The sequence below is a fragment of the Meles meles genome, chromosome 6, assembly GCF_922984935.1.
Source record: "Meles meles chromosome 6, mMelMel3.1 paternal haplotype, whole genome shotgun sequence".
NCBI lineage: Eukaryota > Metazoa > Chordata > Mammalia > Carnivora > Mustelidae > Meles > Meles meles.
In genome coordinates, this window is record NC_060071.1 from 5,448,151 (window position 1) to 5,469,919 (window position 21,769).

Below are 21,769 nucleotides of genomic sequence, written 5' to 3' on the forward strand. Positions count from 1 at the left end.
CCGCGGTGAAGACTCACGGCATAAACCAGTAGTCTGGGCCTCCTCGTTTTCTGAAGAAGCCCGTTGAGTTTAGATGAGTCAATATCTCCCTGAAAGATGATAGAAATGCCTACTTTTGTAAGATTTAAAACAATAGTTTGGCATATTACTTTCTGGAAAGGCACCTAAGATAGGCCCCAGTTCTCACCAGTCCTCCCAGAGGCTTTCTCATGGAGAGGGGCCTGAGGTTCTTCCCTGTGAGCAGAAGAGGGAAAAGGTCTCCTTGCTTCACTTTCCTAGAAACCAACGGGCAGAAGAGCCCCTTGGTCATAACACTTCCTTGGTTATAGATGGAGTCTTGGAGAGGTTCCCACAGATGCTGTTTTCAAAGGCCTCGATGTGGCTAGGAGAGAGGGGTGTGTGAGACCAGAGGGCCACAGAGACCATGACTGCTGGTGTCTCCTTGGATGGCTTAGTGGGCCGGGCTGTGTGTGAGCAGGGACGAGTCACCCACACTGCGCCTCAGGGAGCTCTCCTCCACCCCAGCACCTGCCTGCCTGAGAGGAATATTCTGTGTGGGATCCCTGAGAGAAGGGCCCCCAAGACAGTTTCCATGTCTGGTTTTGCTCTGGGAGCGTGTTGTGTCCTTCACGCCTGGGAAGCAGAGGTCATTCCTTACCGTGTGTCTTCTGATGCCTCCAGGTGCCCCTGGTGCAGCAAGGTCCCCGAGAACCACAGGACTCATTTCATTTGAGACCAAACCTGTATTCCAACTGCGGGAGTTTCCCCAACACCATTCTGACAGGTGAGTGCGGGCCAGCCCTCAGCTTTGCTGTCTGTATTTTGCTGTGTTTTCACAGATCACCACTGTAAGAGAGTTTAAACAACATGCTATAAAGCAAAGAAATGAAAGTCCCCGGGCTCAACTTTAGCTTTTTGAAAGGCAAGGTGTCCGGCCCCAGAGACCATGAGACAGTGGGGAAAGGGCCCAGTGACCCAAGCCTGTTCTCAAGTATTTAGCTTTAGTGATTGGCAACTGCTCAAAGGGAGAAAACCTGCAAAAACGGGGAGTGGTGGAACTGAGGGAAAAGACCGTAGAGTCCAGAGCAGAGTGGACGCTGGGAGTGGGGGGGACACATGGGCCATCGCTGTCCTGCCTGGACCCTGGGAGTGGGGGGGATGCAGGCCATCGCTGTCTTGGCTGGAAGGTGAAGGGCCGGCGTTTGTGGGGCAGTTGTCTGTTGTACATGCCTCCTAACCTGCACTGTTTTCCCCTCTCACTGCTCCTTCCAGAAGACTCGAGTACCAGCCTCTTCAAGGACCTCAGCAGCGCACTGGCGGGCATGCCCGAGGTCAACCTGAACATAGACACTCCGTTTCCACTGGAAGAAGAGCTCCAGATTGAACCCCTGAGCCTGGACGGACTCAACATGCTAAGTGACTCCAGCATGGGCCTGCTTGACCCCTCTGTGGAAGAGACGTTTCGAGCTGACCGACTGTGAACAGGATGGAATGGGCCAGAATGTGTTGCCGAAGGAGCAGAACTAGAACGGCACAGCATGGAGCCAGCTACACCCCCTGGGCCGGAGGGGTCCTGGGTTCTGGCATGGAAGCAGCCGGTTCCGTGAGTCCCAGCGTTCCCACGAGGCCCGTCTCACACCCCGTGGCTCACTCGAGACCACAGAGCTGCGCGCTGCCTCTTAGGCCTGCGGCCCTGATGACGCGGCCGCACGTGGGCCACCTCGGAGCGTCCGACGACTCGGGCGGGCGGCACCGGGACCAGGACGTCTGCGTACCGGCCGTCTAGTCTGTCGGCGCGTACAAGCAGAACAGAAGTGTGCCACGGGCCGCGGTAGCGTGTGCAGCACCAGAACCACTGACTTAGTCCACACTGAAGAGCCGGCCCGGCCTGCGAGGCGCTGAGGGGCTGCGGGCCTTCGGGGGTTGACTCGGCTGCCAGCCGCGGCCCCGCAGCACCACGACGCCTTCCCCGCTCTCGCCGGCCCGGCCCGGCAGCCGCCCGCCGTGGACCGGCCGCGCCACGATCACCCCGATGCCTTACTTCCAACATGAAGAATTTTTACCACGATGTCAAGAACAGATTTGAGTTAAGCGAAGTGAACGCTCATTTGTTTTCTCCACGGATGCAATCTCTCTGTTGCTTCAGGACACCTTTTCCTGTGGACAAGGGGAAAAGGAGGACTGGTCTATTCAGTCACTGAAAAAAAAAAAAAAAAAAAAATCCCCCGGTGATGAATGAGCCTGAAGGGAGAAAGCCTTCCTCTCGGTGGCGGGGGCAGCATCTCCAGACCCACGATGTCTTCCAGGCGAGCTCCCGACCAGCGCAGGCCGCCCTCTCCGCCAGCCGGCCGCAGGGAAGCCGGACGAGTCGGCCTGTCCAGCCGCTGACACCGGCAGGGGGAGGCTGCTTCTCTGTGGAGCAAGAGTGTCCCTGGAACCCCACTAGTCCGTAAGCTCCTTGAGCGCGGGGACTGTGCCTTACTCTTTCCAAACCCCAGCAGCAAGCAGGTGTGGGCCCCGGGGAGATGCTGCGGAACTGCGCCCCGAAGGCTTGAACAAGGAACGGAGAAGTGAATGGACGTGCCCGGCCACCCCCTTCCTTGCCAAATCCTGGAGCTTCAGCCTTTCTAACACTTGAGCCTGTGATGAAGCGAGGCCTGCACTTTAGTAAGCTTCTGACGCTAGGAGACCAGCTCCACGGTGATACCGGGCCCTGTTCTCCTCAAGGAGATTCTCCAGGGCAGGCGGGTGGAGACCGTCTTCGGAGCGGCCAGGATGGCTGGGCACACTGAGGCCTCGGGGCTCAGGGCCAGGACCTCGGGGATCCCAGCCAGGCGTGTACCTGAAAAGTTCTTCCCTTTCAGATCCGTGTTTTGTTCTAAATTGCTTTTAAAGGAGATGTATTCTTTGAAGTTGAAGAAAAAAATCTACAGTAAAATGAAGACCTAATTCATGAAGCTGTCATTAGTCGTCAGGACCGTAGCGTAAACTGGTATGACTGGGTTTCCAGCACCGCTTGCCTCCTCTGCTTAGCCCCGACCAGACGCCTGACGGCTGGCTTCAAAGAGCACCCTTGGGGAGGGGTGTGGGCATGGGAAACGGGACGGAGAGCACAGGAGTGCTGAAGGAGAGTTAAAGGATGCTGGAACTTTTGCCTGGACAGCCACTGCCCTTCCAGGAGACCCCGGGAGTGTGGCTGGAGCTCGCTAGTCTGCCCCGCCCAAAGAAGCAAGGCTGTACTGCAGGTCTGAATCGGACAGGCCAGTGCCACCGGGCAAGAAGAGTCTAGAACGGCATGCTGGGCTGTTAACCTCTCCAGACCTCATCCCATTCCTGTCTCCAGAAGGATCACCTTACCTCCGGTCTCTCAAAGAACCCCGATGGCACGTCCCTGCTGCTTCCTCTGTGGGGCCCAAGTCCTGAGCCTCACAGTCACCCCAAATCTCTGCTGTCGAATTGGGCAATCCAGCCAGGGTCCTCGCCTGAGCGCCAAGCCCCAGTCCCCGGGGACTTTTCAGATCCCTTTATCCTGAGGCTCTCAGGAGGGAGTGACTCTCGCTGTTCAAGTACAAGCCCTTTCCTTGTCGTGGTACACCGCTCCCTGGTGTGCCGAGAATGAAGCTAGCTAGCTCCACGCTGCCTTGCCTGGGTCAGAGGCCCCCCAGATCTGACCTGACCTTTCAGACAGGGAATGATGCTGATGATAGAAGTTTGGTTGGTTTTTTTTTTGTTTTTTTTTTTAAGTGGAGGCCCCAGCGTAACCCACACTTTACACAGTGCCTTACCCAGAGGGGGTCAGCGGCGTGGGGGGTCCCAGCTCTGTCTGCACGGCAGGAGCCCCGGGACCTACACAATGAAGAACACTGCCCCCAGGGCATTCTCCCAGTGACTCATGGAAATGGAGGCTCCCAAGGAACGGTGCAGTGTCCCAGGGGGCATATAATGAGGACAGTAAGGTTTCGCACTGAATTAAATTTGTCCTTAGGTCCACCGGTCCAGTCTTTTCCTGTGAAAAGGTTTTGGGCATTATCCAACCCACTTTGCTCACATGGCATCAAGGACACCCGTGGGCGGGTGTCACTCTGACCTTCAGCGGGTAAGTCTGCCCTCACTGCTGCCTTTGCAACAAACCAGGTGTGGTCCTCGGCATCGGAAGCAGCTTCGCACATCAGGATAAGCGATCTTCCAATATTTAGTCTTGTTACAAGAAAGCGACGGCTGTACTACTCTCATTTACTAGCAGTTAAACAGTATAGAACTAAAAACCTACCTGTGTTCTGCTTTTTCTTTCCGTACAGTTGTGGTTTTTAGGACACATGGTGTTAGGAGAAAAATTTTTTTGATCACGTCTCGACGACCATAAATTCTCCCCTGTCCTGTTTCATTTCTCCTAAGTCTACTGTATATTAGCCGAGCTGAAGCCTCGTGGGTTCCAGCCCACCCGCGTATCTAAAGACCCTTCCGACTCTGACTCCCTCGTTGGCTCCGTTACGCACGGTGGTTCCTTCGCTTCGCGGTGGGACCGTCCCAGCAACTAATCAGACTGCCCGCCAGTGCCCTAACGCCCAGGTCCCCTGTTAAAAAAAAATATTTAAAGATTGGAATTTGTATAAAGTAGCTCCCAAGTTTTATAATACGTCGTTTTACATCTTTCGTAATTAAAAGCGCACAGTAAGGTTGTATCTGCACCTGGTGTTTTTCTTCGGCCTCAGGCGAGGCGAACGGGTGGAAAGCTGTCCCCGCGCCCCGCCCCCAGTGCCCCTCGGCCCAGGCAGGATTCTGGTCCTTGGCTTTGGCGGGTCCTGCCCGCGGCCCACCTGTCAAGAGTTGTTAATACACGTGCTATCGCGCCCGCGTCCAAGAAACTATAGCGAAAGACGTTGGGGCACAGGGTTCCTTCAAAGCCAAGGAGACCGAGGACAGAGGGCAGCCTGGCAGCACCTCACTTCCTGCTGCCCACGGGCAGCCCCCCTGCCAGACCCCGGCTCCAGCCCTCACCTCACACACCTCCCCTTTGGAGGTTCAGGCCACGGATGCGCCTTCCCTCAGTGCCCTGCCGCCCCGTACTGGCCTCCAGCCGTCCCCTCTTCACCGAGGGTTTTGGCTTTGTTTCTGCCGCAGCCCTGTCCCCTGCCCTCTCCCGCAGGGTTCCCGGGGCCTGTCCCCTCCCCTCCCACAGCCATGCTGCCTTCAGACCCATTAGCCACACCCCGGGTGGTCACAAAGTCTTACTCAGAAATCCCGTCTGGGACCCCAACTTCCTGAGCCACCGAGTCCTCTGGTCCACACACGCCCTGCCCTTTGACCCCACAGAGGTCTGCCCGTGATGCCTGCTCTCAGCCTCCTTGTCCTCTCCTGGCTTCCCTCCCCTCCCTGGCCTAGTCCTGTGGGCCAGCGACCTCCACGAGCAGGGTCACAGCCCTCCTCCTGCCCTGACCCTCGGCCTTTCCCTGATGGGGGCTCCGCAGGAGAAAACCAGCAACCCCATGCTGTCTGCCGACCTGACCCTCTCCTGCCATGCTCCGGGCTCCAGACCTCTCCAGAAGCACTCTCATTTCTCTCCTCAGGCCCAGAAATTCCACAGGCCCCTGGGGGCAGCTCCCTTGGCTTCCCACCCACTGTCCATCCTGTCCCCTTTCCCAAAAGGTCCCGAATCTCTGTCCCTCCTGGCACCTTCCCCCAGCCTTGTCTAGTCCTCGCTCGCCACACGTGTGACTGACCTTCGAGGATGCCCTGCCCACCCCAGACCTCATCCCTCTCCATGTTCTTGCCATCAGCCCACACAGATGCCTTGTGGCCTCCTTGCGAAGAACAAACAGAAGGAAACAACCCTTCCTCGCCCCGGCTGCTCCTTCCTTGGACCACAACCTTGTCCGCTTTCCCTCCTGGAGGAGTTGCTCATGTTTTACTCATTCCCTTCTCTTCGCATCCACAGCCCAGCACCCTCTGCCCAGTACACCCCAGACCCTTCCAGTCCTTCTCCTGCCCCTTCCCTGCCCCTTCCCTGACCCTCGAGCCCTACGGCCACTCACTTTCCCCCCAAACCCTCTCTGGCTCCAGTAAACCCCCTTCTCCTTCCTTCGGCTCACGTGTCCCTCTCCTCTGCGAACCCTCCTCCGTCTTCTTCAGATCAACTGTCCAGTCTTCCAAGTTGACGACCCCCGCCTTCCGCCTCATACCCCTCTGCCTGTTAGCTCAGGTTCACCTGCACTCCCGGCCGTGTCGCCAGCTGCCCTTGTCCTTTGTAGATGCCTGTGCACCAACAAGCACTCAGAATCCACCTTTGACACCCACCTTCCCCACGGGGCTCTGGCCCGCGAGGACAGGAGCCAGGCCTGCGCACTCGAAGTCTGTATCTCCATGCCTGGCACTTGGGTGCTCAGTGAACATTCTCTAACTGCCCACCCCTGTGTGCTCCGTCTCACACCACAGCCTCCTTCCTGACACGAATGCTGGACGTGAGCCATCCCACACTCTCCTCCCCCTTCACCTCTCAGACCTAGCCCAAGTCCCAGGGCTGTCTCAGCCCCCATTCTCTCTCTACTCAGCCTGGAGGAGCTTCCCATCGGGCTCCGTCCTCATCTCCAGCCCCATGACATGGCCTCTACCTGCCCTCGCAAATCAAGAGTGATGAATTTTACTGTTACCTGCGTGCCTCCGTGTTCCTATCTATAAAATGGGACAACAAGCACCCCATCACTACAATGAACTCACACAATTAAAGGACCTGGAATGGTGCCAGCACATGGTAAACATTCAATAAATGTCAATTATCCTAAGTATTATTTGTTGCGCGAATGTGCTATCTATCCTTCCAAAGACCGGAGGCACAAACCTTTGGTAGTACTGAACTTGTATAAAGCTTGCTTTGAAATACCAAATCTCAGCACGGGGAGGAATGATTTAAATTGATCTTATGTACATCCTCTTTGCCCAATGAATGCTGTACCTTCCCAAGTGTAGAAATGAGGGTAAGTCGGTCGCAAGTGACCGTGTCCCAGTGTGGACACTAGATGGAGCTGAGACCGTGAGAGTGGCTGTCCGGACCCAGAAACAGCTGCAGAGAGCCCCCTGACCGACCTCAGGCAGCCTTCAGCCCCGGCTGGAGGCAGTGCTGGTTCCAGCTGGATCCCCTGCTGAAGAGGACGCTAAGAAGTCTGTCTCGTTGCCCTTTAGCCACGGAGGACAGGCTCTGCACTTCAAGTGTCCCTCATGGCCACCTGAGAGCGAGGCAAGGCAAGGGTGACTTCCTAGGTTTACAGAGGAAGACACAGCCCCGGGGAGGCTCAGTCACCTGCTCTGAGCCCCGGGTGAGGACCTCCCTGTGGCTGGTGCCTGCAGAACTCAGGAAGCCACGGGGACCTCGCGGAGGGGGAGATGGGGAGGCAGCCCCTTGGGGAGCTCGGAGGGTATCCCCACCCCCATTGTGGGATCGTCTCTTTTCCGGAATTGTGTTGTGTTTTTTAAGGCTTTGTTTGTATAATAGCCGTGCCTGCTCATTATAAGAAACTCATGTCACACTGAGGAGTACACACAGAAAACGTCCAGGAGGTGCAAAAAGCCAGCACCCCCAGGAACGCCGACGGGGACCCCTTTCTACATCCATCTTCGGAGAGTAGGCCAGGTAGATGGAACGAGAAAGGTTTCTGAGGAAAGGGCTCTCGTACAATACATGCTCTTCTGGGAAAAGTATTTAAATTTCACAGAAGGAAAGGAAGCCTAAATGTAACCAAAGAAATGGCCGGACCGCAAATAATTGTGCTCCTTATGTTTCTAAGTTATTTCCCTAAAAGGGAAGAAAAAGGAATCCAAGAGGCTGGATTCCTTTCTTGAAGCACGTTTCCCTGTAGATGGCATCTCTTGACAGCCTGGGATTTAGGAGGAGGAAATGAGCTCACCCACTTCCTATCTCCTTCCCCTCCCAGAAGCTGTGACTTCTTATTTTTACATGGTCAAGGTTTGTGCTGTTTGCATCCTGTCCTGTAACCATCCTTCCCACCATTGTCTGGCGCAGTTCCGTGTGCACAGGGGTCCTCTGCTCCCTGCCAGCCCTTTCCAAATGGCCTTCCCAGTCCCGCTGCTGAGTTCGCTTTATTGTGGTGCTCCTCCTGCTGCCCAGACTTGGCCTTCAAGGAGTCCCTTCCCCAAGAGGGCTGTGTTGGTCCCAGCTTCAGGCTTGGAGCTTCTGTGCTGCAGGACTGGAGACCTGAGCTCCATAATGGGGGTAAGGGACCATAACATCAGCTGATTTATGCAGGGGGGAACTGGCACAATTCCCCCGTTGGAGACGGCCACTACACTTTCCATTGTGACTCCATGTCGAAAACCGAGTCTTGAACTTGATACGTGGCTGAAGTTTCAGACTCTGGAAATAAAGGAAATGATGGGTCGGTGAGGGTGGAGAGAGTATTGCGTTCAAGGAAAGCGCATGCCAGGCTTCGAGCCCAGGGGAACCTCCATGACCATGCTTCCCATCACCACCCCAACCCCCGTGCTCCTCATCCCTTGGACAGCCGTGCCCTATCCTACCTTCACTTGGGAAAATCCAGCTTCTTCTTCAAGGTCTAGGACAAATGACACCTCCTCCATGCAGCCTTCTGTGAAGCTTGGATCATCATTTGGCAAAGACATATTCCCTCCCGCTCCCGCTGTGGGAATACTATACCTCCAGCCCCTTTGGTCAACAAGATGTTTGGAGACCAGGCCCAGAACAAAGCCTTGACGTGGGCTTGATGGACCCACCAGGTCCAAAAGAATGAAACAAGGCAGACCTCAACCAAACCCCTGCCCAGGAGCCAATCTAGCTGCCCAGCTGAAGTTAGCAGGGCTGCCCCAGGCAATCTGCAGACGTGGGAGTCAGAAGTAAGTGCTCACAAGGCAAGCCCCTGAACGATGGGGTCACTTGTTACACAGCACTGTGGTGACAGCTGACCAGTTCACTTTTTCGGTCCGTTTCCTCTTTGGGGCTTGAGTTGTACTTTGTCCCACAGATCCACTTTCTTAACTGTAGGGCTGATTTTGTTGTAGCATCTGCCTTCTGCCTTCCCTCCAGTCTACAAGAAACTTGAGGCAAGGACTGTGTCTTAACCAGTACTGACAACCCAGGGCCCAACTAAATGGCACCCAACATCATCATTTCCCTCTGCACCCTCTCCAGGACAACTCGGTCTGAGTGTCTGCTTCTACGACGCATCTGCAAATTTGGACAAGAAGATTCAGAAGCCCCAAGCTTTGGTATCCACTGCGGGGTGGGGGCGGGGGACACTTGGAGCACAGCTGTCCTTCCTGGGAGCACTGAGACCACACAGCTTCTTTCACAGCTAAAGAAGGGAAACAGGGAGAATTTCTGGTAAGTTCACATTAGAGGGATGGGGACAGAGAGAATATAAACAAAGAGGCTTGGAGTCATAGAAATCATGGAAACCCAGTTTGCAAATGTGCCCGGATATCCAGGGGGCAGCGATGGAGGTCTGCCCCAGGAGACTGAGCACAGGAGCCAGAGCTCTGGGCTAGTGAGGGGCAGCTGCAGACCCAGTTTTCCAAGCTCTGCCCACCAGCATCTTGCTAGGATATTCTAGGTTCCAGCTAACCTAGTTTCCTTAAAAGTTGTCATCCAAACCAGGACACTTTGTGAGAGTGAAAGGAGATGCCGTTAGTGACTGTGCCGGGACAAAGCCTTGATGTGGGCTTGGTGGCAGAGCGTGCCCACTCCCTGGGCGTAAATGGGGCCTGGCAAGCAGAGTTGAATGGTCAGCCTGTGCACGAGGAACAAGATCTACAGGCGGCATTGCTCTGGGGCCAAGAGCATGGGCTCCGGAATCAGAGACCTGGCTTCACGCATGTCCCCACCTGTCCTGGCTGCGAAGGCACTGGTCTCAGTCTCCTCAGCAGGGAAACAGGGATGGCAAGACTCACCTCACAGGCTTGCACCTGCCCTGGTAAGCCCCTCCTACCTGTTATCTGTCATGTTGGCTCTAACTCACGTTATTAAACTGGTCCTTTCTTCCTAGACTTCAGAAACACAACAGAAGGATTTGCTGAGAATACCAAGCTCACGCTCTGAAGGAAGCACGGCCCAGAGTTTTCTCAGCGCACAGAGGGGTCCCGGCTGGGCCTCCCCCCTCTCTCCCTAAGGCGCTGGTGTGACTCGCCCATCTAGCCAGGGGGCGGGGGCCGCCCTCAGCTCTCCCCCGGTTCCAGAGCCCAGCACTGACCTCAGAGGAGGCTTAGTCCTCGCCTGCTGGTCAGGCTGACCTGGTAAGCCCCGACTCTTCCTCGCCGGCTTCCGCAGGGCCTTCGTTTCTGCTCCTGAGCCCTGCACCTGGCCCACGCCGGCCTTCCCGAGTGAGGGGAGCCCTGCAGGCTGGAGTCTGCTCGGAGCCCCCCACTTCTAGAAGCCAGGCCGGAGCTGCCCAGGCCCTGGATCCACCGGGCCAGCCAGACGTCCTCTCCGGGGAATCTGAGGCTTGAGGGGGAGAGACAGAAAGTCTGGGTGTCACATTGTGCCCTGGAGGGAAGGTCCCACCGAGGCCCCCAGTATCGTGCCTGGGTATCCAGCTGTCCCTCCAGTCTGCCCCTCTCACCTCCTCGGAGCGCCCTGGGGTGGAGAGTCAGAGACTGCCTTCCTGAGGAGCACTGTGGGGACCACTGCAGCACGGTCTGGTCCCCAGCCTGGGGGGCTGTCCCTGCCTCCCCTGACTGCCTTGGATCAGGCGGTGGTGGTGGGAGCTGCCGAGACACCTCCCTTCCTGCTCCAGGCTCTTCCTGGAGATAGCTGTCCCCAGCCCAGCTCTGGGGAATTCCCAGTGTCGCACACCTCACACCTCTCACCGCCTCCCTGGTAAGGCCCGGCAGGCACCGGCTAGCAGAATGCTAAAGAGGGACACACAGCTGAGTTCCCTGCAGGCTCCCGGAAAGGCTTCCCGGAGGCCGAGGTGGAAGGCAGCTTTTCTGAAACTGACTGGACCCCCAAGTCGTTTTTGGTGGGACCCCCTTGTAAGATGTTCGGTGGAACACGCTGAGGAAGGCAGGGAAGCAGGGAGGGATGGGCGAGGGCAGGCTGCAGGGGAGTCTTAGGGACTTGGAAAAGATACAAAAAGGGGGGAGAGGAGGAGGAATCAGAAACCGAGAAAAAGGCGCCTGGGGAGCTCAGTGAGTTAAGCGTCTGACTCTTGATTTTGGCTCAGGTTGGGATCTTCGGGTCCTGGGATAGAGCCCTGTGTGGGCCTGGGCGCTGGGCGTAGAGCCTGCTTGAAATTCTGCCCCTCCCCGGCCGCACCCCTGCTGCCGGCCCCTCCCTCACGAGCTCGCGCACGCGCACTCTCTCTTTCTCGGACGCTCTAAAAAACCAAACCAGAGAGAAAGAGCAGCGGAAGAGGACGAAAGGCGGTTGCGCCGACGCCTGTGGGCTCAAGCTCACGGAAGCCTGAGAGATGCCCCTGACCCATCGGGAAAATGATTATGAATCTGATCCCCAGCATTAATATAAACGAGTGACAACAAACAGTAACACCCGAAACTTGAATCCGGGGCGGAGATGGGGACGCTGCCTGTAAAGAGCGGCCCCTACGCACTTGGGGTCCCGGTCCCCAGGACCCCGCGGACGTGCCGACCGGCAGCCTCTGGCTCAGAAGTTGATTTTTTTCCCCCTCCCATTCAGAATGGTCTGCCTGGCCATCGAGTCTGTGTGAATGTACGCGGGGCTTATTAAGATGTTTTTCTGATAACATGACCATTATTTCCGCGTGACATGACTCTAGGCCCGAAAACCTGGAGAACATTTAATACATGTATGTACATGCGTTAGTGCCGTTGACACACGAGAGAACATCAGACGGACACCCCGAGAACAGGAAGAGAAGCCGGCTGACGAGCACGGAAGCGAGCGCGTAGGCGTCCGCCGGGAGAGATGGCGTCAAGATGGCCGCTGAGAGCCCGCTGCGGCCTCTGCGCTCCAGCCCAACCCTCGAAACGTGACTGAAAGTCTTGGTTTTTTGTTTTTTATTTTATCTTTTTATTAGAGAGAGAGAGACAGAGATAGTGACAGAGACAGCAAGAGCAAGCGCAAGCAAGGAGAAGTGGGAGAAGCAGGCTCCCAGCCGAGCAGGGAGCCCAATGCGGGACTCGAACCCAGGACCGCGGGATCATCCTCTGAGGCAAGGCAGATGCTTAACTGACTGAGTCACCGGGGAGGCCCGAGAAGGTATGTGTTTAAAGCCTCTGCCATAGGACTAGAAACTGCAAACCGATATCCTTCCGTATCAGAGATGATGAGAAATAAAGGACAGTGGAAGGTCAAAATCTAGCCTGAAATGGTCAGGAAAAGACGTCAGGAAGAGAGGGAGCTCTGGGGGTGTGCCAGGTGCAGGGAGAGTAAGGTCCAGGCAGCTCACCAGGCGACAGGTGCCGTGTGGGGAGGACTTGCTCGCCACCCCATCCAGGGCACCCAGCAGCTGGCGACAGATGCCTCTAAGGGACAGCAGGACAGCAGCGACAGAAGACAAACTGCGGGGACAGGTGGGACGCAGGGCTTATTTCCCTTGTAAACAATGAGCCCTTTATCAGTAAGATAAAGGCCAACACCCAACCGAAAAACTGGGACCAAGATGGGATCAGGCAGTTCTCCGGGCATGAAATACTGGGAACTGATAGCCATTTGAGAAGGTCCTGGCCCTCACTCACAATTAAAGAGATGCTAATTAAAATAAGGAGCTAGTGGGGGTTCACTCTTACCAAAGATTTGAAAAGACTGCGGAGCTCAGGGCTAGTGAGGGCGTGGGCAGACAGGCTGATGGGATGTGAATCAGCACGACCTTTCTGGAGGACACTGGACGTTAGCTAGCAAACAGAAGGTAAGGGACCGAAAGAAAATGTGATAAAATATATATATTTTTTACATTCTTGGAGTGGGGAAATCCTTCCTAAAGCAAGACACAAAAATCTAGAAAGTCTAAAGGGAAAAATGGACAGATTCAGCCTCAAAAATTTAAAACTTCTGCAGCCCTAAAGACCACATCAGAGGTAAACTACAAAGTATAGACAACAGGCGCAACGTGCATAATGACCCTAAATACAGAGGGGCCCTTCATAATAAATACAGAGCTGTATGTTCCAGTATACAAATGGTCGAAGGGCAAGAACAGGCAACTCACAGGAGAATTCAGATGGCCGCTAGTTGAGAAGGGACAGGTGCGCTCGCTAGGGGTCAGAGAAATGTAGATTTAAAAATTGGTAATACCTAGTGTTGGCAAAAGGAAAGGGGTGTTCTTGTGTGCTGTGGTCATTATATGCTGGTAGAGTCTTTTGATGGGCCATTGGGAGAACCTACTAACATGTAAAACGTTTAGATAAACTTGCAGGAACCTATTCTTTGGAAAGACCCACTCAGGGCAGTGGCTGGGCGAACAAGTATGGTCATCACAGCACTGTTTGTATTCGAGAAATGCTGGGTGTGCTCTAAAGAATCAGAGTGGAAGAGAAAGACAGGTTCACTTTTTATGTTTTCATATCAGAAATTTTTCTGTTTAATATTTTTTAAATTAATGCCCCAGGTGGGGGGAATGCTGTGTGTGATTTTCCGGAAATTATTACAGTGAGCTGAAATTCCAGTACCTCCTATCCCGAAACCCGTTTGTCCTTGAAATCAACCCAAAGGAACTCTAAGACACAGCCAGCATAGAGAGGGGGAGCCTTGCTCAGAATGCGGGGTCCTTATGACCCAGCCCCTCCTAATGGAAAGAAACGATGAAGCTGATTCCTCTCACACAAGCCCTTATCCACCTGGCTGGGGAGGCTGCTGTGAGGTCAGGATGTGACCTTAACTGTATGGAGACAGAAGGCAGCTCCTGGCACTGACCTGTGCCTGTGGCTGGACTGAGCAGTCTCCCCAGCCCGGGAGAAGAAACCAGAACAGAAACCCAACCCTCCAGTGTCAGAGTCAAAATTGCTTGAGTAGAGCAAGGAGGAAACTCCCATCACCCCCAAGTCATGGGGCATCATAGCTCAGTCTCATAGCTCAGGAGCCCAGGAGAACAACCCGGGTACAGGAAGAGCCAAGACGCTAGTCAGGCCGGGTGGGTGACAGGCCTTTGCTCTACCCTCTTCCAACCAGCACGGGTGACTCAGCCCTCCCGACAAGTGCGCCTTTCTCTCTGCTTCTACCATTTGGTCTCACCTCACTCATGACTCCCCTGTATGTGATGACTCCTGCTCACGCTGATAATCCAAATACCGAACAGCTATGAAAGCATGCCCCCCCTCCCCCGCAGGCAAAACAGACACCAGTTGTGAACAATGGAAAGAGGTAGCAAATTATCCCTAAATTCACTGGCTTAGAACAACAAACATTTATGATCTCACCCACTTACGGGTCAGGAATTTGAAGCTGCTTAGCTGGGTGGTTCCGGCTGGGGCTGTCTCAGGAAGTTGTAGTCATTTGAAGGTTTGACCAGGGCTAGAGCATCCGCTTCTGAGCTGTCTCGGTCCCAGGACTGTGGGCAGGAGGCCCCAGGGCCCCGCCGGTGGACCTCTCCCTAGGGCTCCTTGAGCGTCCCCACCACATGGCGGCTGGCTTCCCCAGAAGGAGTGAACCAAGAGAGCAAGGCAGAGTCAGACGGTCTTTTCTGACCTAGCCTCGAAAGTCACCCACCGCCCTTTCTGCAGTGTCCTGGTGGGTGCACAGACCAGCCATCCTCTTGTGTGGAAGGGCTTGCACAAGGCTGTAAATACCAGGAGGTGAGGCTCGGGGGACATTCAGGAGCCTGTTCCCTCTTTGAAGTCCTCTCATGGATTTCCACCATCCTTAGAACGAAACCCGAAGGCCTGCCCCTGGCCTGGGAGGCCTGGCGTGACCGGGCCCTTGCCTACTTCCCAGGCTCATCATGTCCTTGGCCCCCTTGCACTGGCCTCCAGACCCAGCCACCTTCCCTCCATCCCTCAACCTCCCAAGCTCATCCTTCACATTTCTGCTCTCTCTGCCTGCAAGTCTCTTTCCAGATCCTTGCATGGTTGGTTCCCTCTGACCTTTCAGGTCTCAGCTCAATGGCAGCTCCTCAGACAGGCTTCCCTGAGCACCCTGTCAAAAAGCGCCCCCACCGCTGCTTGTGTCTGTCTCACATCACCTTGCGTGCTTTCTTCCCCCCGCTGTGACAGATCTGTCGGTCCTGCATGAATGATGGTACATAATCTCTGATCGGATGTATTTAGATGTGCAGTCAGTACCAATGTCGTGCTGTGGGGCTACATTTTTTCCTTTGGCTCCGTCGGAGAGGCCCCTCACATCACCCTGTGCTCACTTCTTCCCAGCACAGCACAGACCTGGAACTGAACCGATCTTGTCCTTGTTTTGGGTTATTGCCCTTCTCCCTTCACGTGTCAATGCGAGCCCTTGCTTCTAAGCAACAGACTCCTTTCCGGCTGGTGTAAGCTGAAGAGGAACTTATTAAGGGATAGTAAGCACCTCAGAAATCGTCAGGGAGGGCAGAGAACCAGGCTTGGTGGTCATTTGTGGGGATCATTCCTTGTAGGAGCCCCACTGCACACACACACACACAGCTGTTCCCCGGGTGGGCAGAGACCACCGTTGGGATGAAGATCACCGTTGCAGTGCCTGCTACCGCCGCCTCTGGGAGCCAGATGGATCTGCTGGATTCTCCAGAGAAGATTCCTTGGCACCTGCTTCTCAGGGTCCCTTAGTGTCGTGCAAGTGCCTCTCATTGGTGTCATCTTGAGTCACATGATCTGCTCCACCTGCACACGAGACCAGGAACTTATCTGATCCCACCCCGGGGAGCCGTGAGTTCAGAGGATGGGGAATTCTCAAAACCAAGGAAGAGTAGTCCGTGGTTTCCGTCAACCCTTCGTTCCTACTTCAACTTAGAAACAACAGCAAAACCCAGTAGCGAGCTGAGAGCTATCTCCCAAAAAGAAAATGCTTACTTGGGAAAGGAGTTCAGGGCTCTGCTCCACACTTGAGGGCTTTCTGCCTTTCTCTGGCCATCTTGCTGGTGTATTTACTGCTTGCCTCTGGGTAGGTGCTGTGAGAACTGAGACCTGGTTTATCTCTGTATCCTCCGTACCTAGAACGGTGCCTGGCCCGTCCCGAGAGCCCGTGGACGTTAAGTTAATGCACCGGGTACACGATGTCCCCTCCCACGGTGAATAAGGCTGACCTGCAGAAATGACAGTGCGTCACCTTCAAACCTCAGCTCTTTTACGGCTAACCGCCCCTTCTCCGAGGGCTGGTCCCAGTTTCAGGTTCCAGACAGGAGGAATCTTGCAGGTCATCTTGACTACTTGTACCAAGCCACCGATGGTCAGGACGGCCTATAAGGGCTGGGGGGGGGGGGGCGGTGTCTGCCAATGTCGGCCCATCAGAAGGGCCTGCGAGATCCCCAGTGGGCCTGAGGTGCTGACGTGCCTGGTGCAGTGGGGTCACCTCTCCCTGAGGATGGGGTTTTAAACTCTCCATGTAAGGCATTATGCCGTCTGGTCAGTGACTCCTGAAAGTCCCTGGCGTTACCACGAATTTCTCTCCAGTACCACCTAGAAAAATCCAGCTCAGCTGGTTTCCCTGCTAAGTGGGGGCAGATGACTGTCTCTCCGGTGAAGCCCCAGGAGTAGCTGGATTTTGCCTTATGGGTCGTGTGGTGTGGAGAGGACACGTGAGACGCTCACAGCGTTAGAGGCACAGGGGACCCGACCCACTGAGAGAGCCACAGATGCCACCACGCCTTCTTCCTGTTGCTCCCTCAGGGTCACCCACCATGAGGTGTGAAAGGCAGAACCTCAGCCCGACCTCCATTGTCCTCCCCTGCCCCCTTCTTTCTGTTTTCTTCTTTCTCTTCCCTTTTGAGCACATCTATGCTACTAGGTTTGGTGATTTTTTTTTTTTAGAGAGATTTTATTTATTTATTTGACAGAGCGAGAGATCACAAATAGGCAGAGAGGCAGACAGAGAGAGAGGGAGAAGCAGGCTTCCCGCTGAGCAGAGAGCCCGATGTGGGGCTCGATCCCAGGACCCTGAGATCATGACCTGAGCTGAAGGCAGAGGTTTTTTGTTTTTTTTTTTTAAAGATTATTTATTTATTTATTTGACAGAGAGAGACCACAAGTAGATAGAGAGGCAGGCAGAGAGAGAGAGAGAGGGAAGCAGGCTCCCCGCTGAGCAGAGAGCCCCACGCGGGACTCGATCCCAGGACCCCGAGATCATGACCCGAGCTGAAGGCAGCGGCTTAACCCACTGAGCCACCCAGGCGCCCCTGAAGGCAGAGGTTTTAACCCACTGAGCCACTCAGGCGCCCCTCGGTGATTTTTTTTTTTAAATATCCACTTGCTTTTACTGGATTTACACATGAATTTTAAGAAGTCTGAATATAAGAGGAAGCAAATGAATCTGATCCCAGTGAGAAAGCCCCAGCACAAAAGTAAAAGGAGAAGGCAGTGAAATCTTGTTGATAATCCTATTCTCTGAAATAGATCTCTCAACTGAAAGGAAAAAAGATTGGAGAAGACAGCTATTACCTATTGTTGGGAGGACAAGGACAGGGCAGGGGAACTGGGAGCCTGTCACCTCCGCTTGCCACTGTTTGCTGTGGTGAATCGCGTTACAGGAGGCTGGATGATGAAACAGAGGAGCGACAGGGAAACCTGTGTGGCACGTGGGGGAAATCACTGAGAGAGGGAAGGAAAGCTGGGGACCGTGCCAGACTTCCAGGAGAAAGTGTGAACATACAGGGCGACAAAAAAGTCCCTGAAATTTCAGAATCAATCATCAAAACAAGTTTATATTTCCTCTCCCTTTTCCTCCTTTCCCCTCTTCCTCTTTCTTCCTCCCTCCTTCCTTTCCCTCCTCTCTCTGCCCCCCACCTGCTGTCTGTCTGTCTCACACACACACACACACACACACACACACACACACACTCACAGGTAGAGAGTCTTGTCTGTTTTCTTCACGGCTGTCTCGCCAGAACTTAAAACAGTGCCTCATCCAGCAGAGCCTGGCTGGCTTAGTCCCTGGAACACGTGATCTTAATCTCCACGTGCCGAGTTCAAACTCCAAGTTGGGCCTAGAGTATACTTTAAAAAAACAAAGAGGGGCGCCTCGGGGGCTCAGTCGGTTAAGCATCTGCCTTCGGCTCAGGTCATGATCCCCAGGGTCCTAGGGTCAATTCCCACACCGGGCTCCCTGCCCTGGGGAACTTGCTTCTCCCTCTCCCTCTGCCCTTTCCTACTGCACCTGTGTTCTCTCTCACTCATTCACTCATAAATAAATAAATAAATAACACCTTAAAAAAAAAAAAACAACCAAACCAACAAAACCCAAAACAGTGCCTAGGTCATAGTAAGCCTTTAATATTTGTCAAATAAATGAATGGGAGACTTTATAATGAACTGAGATGGGTCATCTTGCACTAATTAAAATGAGAAGCCCACTAACCCTAAGATAAGAACTTGGTGTGATCCCTAAACTTGATGGAAAAAAAATAAAAACTTCTCCCAAATTTTGGGCAGAAAATGCAAAATTAAATAACTTTCCAAAATCTTGATAACCCAGACAGCTTTGAACTTCGCAGGGCAACAGTCAAGTCCTGAGACAATGGAATGAAAACTGCAGAGCTGAGGGAATGAGAGGCTCCCAGGACTCCTGAAGCCCAGAAGACAATGGAAGGAAATCTCTGGTGGGGAATGCAGGACAACTGGCCTCATGGGGCCTTTGGCAAAGGCAGAGGTTAAAGGCCACCTGCAGAGGGAGAGCACTTCCTCCCTCCAGCAACACTTCTGGAGCACCTTCTGAGCCCTGCCCACCCTGTCCTTTCTCTGTCCAGGCCCAGAGTGACAAGGGAAGGAAGACAGAGCCAACGCTCAGAGCAGGGTTGGCCCTTGACGGGCCTGGCAGGGCAGACTCAACCCTCCCTGGCAGTCCGCTGGGCAGATCACTGCCCAGCCCATCCCTGGCAGCTTCGGCTCTGTGATCCTGCAGGCCCCTTGGCCCCGGAGAGTAACCCACAAGATCATCTTCCTAGAACCTATGATCATGCTGTGCCCTGGGTGGGCTCAGGCTGGGTACCCCTTTCCCCCAGGAGAGTTGGGGAGGGGACGCTGGAGGCCATGGAGGGCTTCATGGGGATGACGTCCTCAGAGTCCAGCGGGCGCATTTGTGTTTATTGTGATGTGGAACAGGCAGCTCAGTTCCTCTCCTGGATCCGCTGTGGCCCCCGCCCTCCAGAGCTCAGTGCCTGTGGACCTGGAAAAGTCTCATATCCTTCCAGGTAAGCCAGACCAGAGGCAAGCAGGTGCTTGCCCCTGACCCAACCTCAACATGCCTGCTGGGCAGGAACAGCAATGAAGAAAGCCCCCTGAAGCCCAGATCCTCGGCCCCCTGCTCTCCTTCCTTCCCCCCTGCTGGCTGTTGGCCACATTCCATCCAAAGCACTCACATGTGCGTCCCTTGCCCAGCCTTTCCAGTGTGTTTACTGAGTTCCCACTGTGCACTACGAGCTGGTGGGCAGACGTCTCAACATGCCATTGTGGAATTTTTGACACTGCAGAGGTCGTGACCAAGGCAGATCTTCACCACAGATCAACCATTCCCAGTCCTCCGAAGCTCCGGAACGTTCGCCTTGGACACATCACCCCGCCTGTACACAGTAAGAAAGTAAGCAGCACTTTTTGTACCTTGGGGACAAAAATAAAACCCAGTCACTTCAGTGTCAACCCTTACAGCAGCATTGACTTAATGACTAGGAAGAAAAATACCATTGTCTGGAGAAAGCGACATATTTGGGGAATTTTATTATACTGACTGACATACTGAATTCCCAGCCCTCTGGGGGAAAGAAAGCACCGAGTGTTCCCCCACCCTCCCCCTCCCCCCCAAAAAAGGATGAAATAGATTGCCAGAACAGACACAAAACAGCAGCCCTAGCTCCCTTCCATGCCAAGCACTGTCTGGTGATTGACTCACCCAGGACTCTTTCGGAAGGGACAGAGTCCCATCCGTCCGTTAGGTTAAGAGGAAAGGATGATGAGCCTGTTGGTGGCAGGGCCAGCCCAGGGATGTTGGCGGAGAGTAGCCAAGCGGGGAGGGTAGGGGGATGTGTGGGGAGCCAAGGCCGATCTTCTGTCCCTTTGTCTCCTACGTCTATGCCTCTGTCTCTCTGTCTTGCTGTCTGTCTGTCTCCTGGGCCTGTAGGTGTCTGCCGGCTGGCCTCTCTCAGGACATGAGATCTCTCCTCTCTGCTTGCCCAGAGCATCTGCTTTTCCTTTCTCCCTCTCTTTGCAGAGTGGCTTTCTCATCTCTGCTGAACCATGACGGTTCTTTTCATGACCCTAACATGTTTGGTGCCTATGCCGGCTGATGGGGTCTCGGGTGTCCCCGGTCCGAATCTGCAGGCCAGAGGGAGCACTTCCATCAGGCCAGCCCTCCCCACTGTCCTAGGGCTCTGGGAGCATGCGTGCTTGGACATGGGGTCGGGGACAGCAGAACCCCACTCTCGGGAATGGTGGCGGGTGTGAGAGTTCTCAGATACGGGGACAAACCCTGGGGCTACACCTCCAAGAAGTCTTCAGTGTAACAAACACAGTAGAGGTGTTCTTGGAAGTCTCTGGGGCGGGCCACACGGGTAATGCTCCCTTTTGCAGGCTTTAGAAATACATACGAATTTCTAAGGCTTAAAAAAGACATAGTTCACATGTGACTGTGAAATAAAATAGTAAAATAGGTCCCTGTTCTACACGATTCGGGCTGAAAGCTTTTCTAAATGCAGCAAGCTGTATTAGCATCTTCACGCAGCCTCTTCCTAATTTAAAGATACTATAATTATATATCATGCATTGACATTGCTGAAAATCTGTGTAGAGACTTGGCCTGGGAAGGACCAAACCAAAACATGCAGTTTCCTGGATTTAAAACGGCCAGAATCACGTCTGAAAAAAAATCCTACATATTGCCTAAGACAGCTCTGGGAATGGTGCTCCCCATCCCCCCCACACACACACACCCCTTTGTGCAAGCCCTCCTCCTCCTCACCTCTCTGCAGAGGACTGGGAAGGCACCCCTGCCGCCAGGAGAAACCACCCAATAAACACAGCTTCTTAAATGTGGGGCCATGACAGTCGGTAGGTTTCAGGGAAAACAGCTTGGGGGAGAGACTCCAGCCTCTTCTAGATCCGAATGCCCAGCAAACTGCAAAAGAGAGATGTCTGCGTTACAGAAACGAAGTGCAGCAAAATTCTGCCATCCTGATTCGCAGAGAGACTCATTGTTCAAGTGGCTTCATCTTATCTAAGGCATTTGGAGGTTCTCCTCCTTGTTTCCTGGGCATTTCTTGAAACCGTGGTTGGTCTAGTTTCCAAAAGTGCCGTCAAAGTCCTGGGGATGGGTGGGACCAGATCAGCTCTCCTCACCCAAGCTCAGTGGTTTGGAGTTGATCTGTTTCAATTATTTTCCTAATTCAGTTTTTATTTGGTCAGTGGTACAATAAATATTGGCTCAACAGCAACACTCCCCGATCTAGCCCGCAAAGTTCCCATTCTTTAAGTTAGTTCTTTTGGTATTTACTTCCCTAATCTTCAATGATAAGCTCCCATGATTATTCATTGGTTTTTTCCCTTTGAATCATCCTTTCCTGATTCTCGCCCTCAGGCTGTGCCTCCCCCCCCCCCCCACTCCAACACCCACACATAAACACACCTTTCCCCCTCCCTTACCTTCCGCAGAGAGTTTAGTGTTTACATATTCTGACGGGAAAAGCAGCTATTAATACCCTCC

The 21,769-nt window shown here is 54.1% G+C and overlaps 1 protein-coding gene and 1 long non-coding RNA gene across 8 annotated transcripts in view; one reads left to right on the forward strand and one right to left on the reverse strand.

The window, feature by feature from the left end:
• Window positions 1-4,682, forward strand: part of CRTC3 (CREB regulated transcription coactivator 3) — a 96,099-nt gene extending 91,417 nt beyond the window's left edge. For 2 of the 3 annotated variants that reach the window (XM_046010431.1, XM_046010433.1), the window contains exons 14-15: window positions 682-784; window positions 1,273-4,682. In XM_046010431.1, the coding sequence (XP_045866387.1) occupies window positions 682-784; window positions 1,273-1,481 (312 nt within the window). In that variant the 3' untranslated portion in view covers window positions 1,482-4,682. The remainder of the gene's footprint in view (window positions 1-681; window positions 785-1,272) is intronic. The other variant, XM_046010432.1, reaches the window with a different exon arrangement.
• Window positions 4,683-4,806: 124 nt separating this feature from the next.
• LOC123944951 lies at window positions 4,807-21,511 on the reverse strand. 5 transcript variants are annotated; one of them, XR_006818878.1, is made up of 9 exons: window positions 21,029-21,511; window positions 19,437-19,637; window positions 14,367-16,169; window positions 12,733-12,837; window positions 12,393-12,504; window positions 10,215-10,465; window positions 9,591-9,729; window positions 8,530-9,320; window positions 4,807-8,365 (listed from the first exon to the last, which is right to left on the reverse strand). It is a non-coding gene; the product is annotated as an uncharacterized LOC123944951 (long non-coding RNA). The 5 variants fall into 5 exon arrangements; XR_006818876.1 differs by lacking the exon at window positions 9,591-9,729 and having other exon boundaries at window positions 14,367-15,747; window positions 15,937-16,169; window positions 21,029-21,508; XR_006818877.1 differs by lacking the exon at window positions 9,591-9,729 and having other exon boundaries at window positions 19,437-19,674; window positions 21,029-21,510.
• Between the last annotated feature and the right edge of the window lie 258 nt (window positions 21,512-21,769).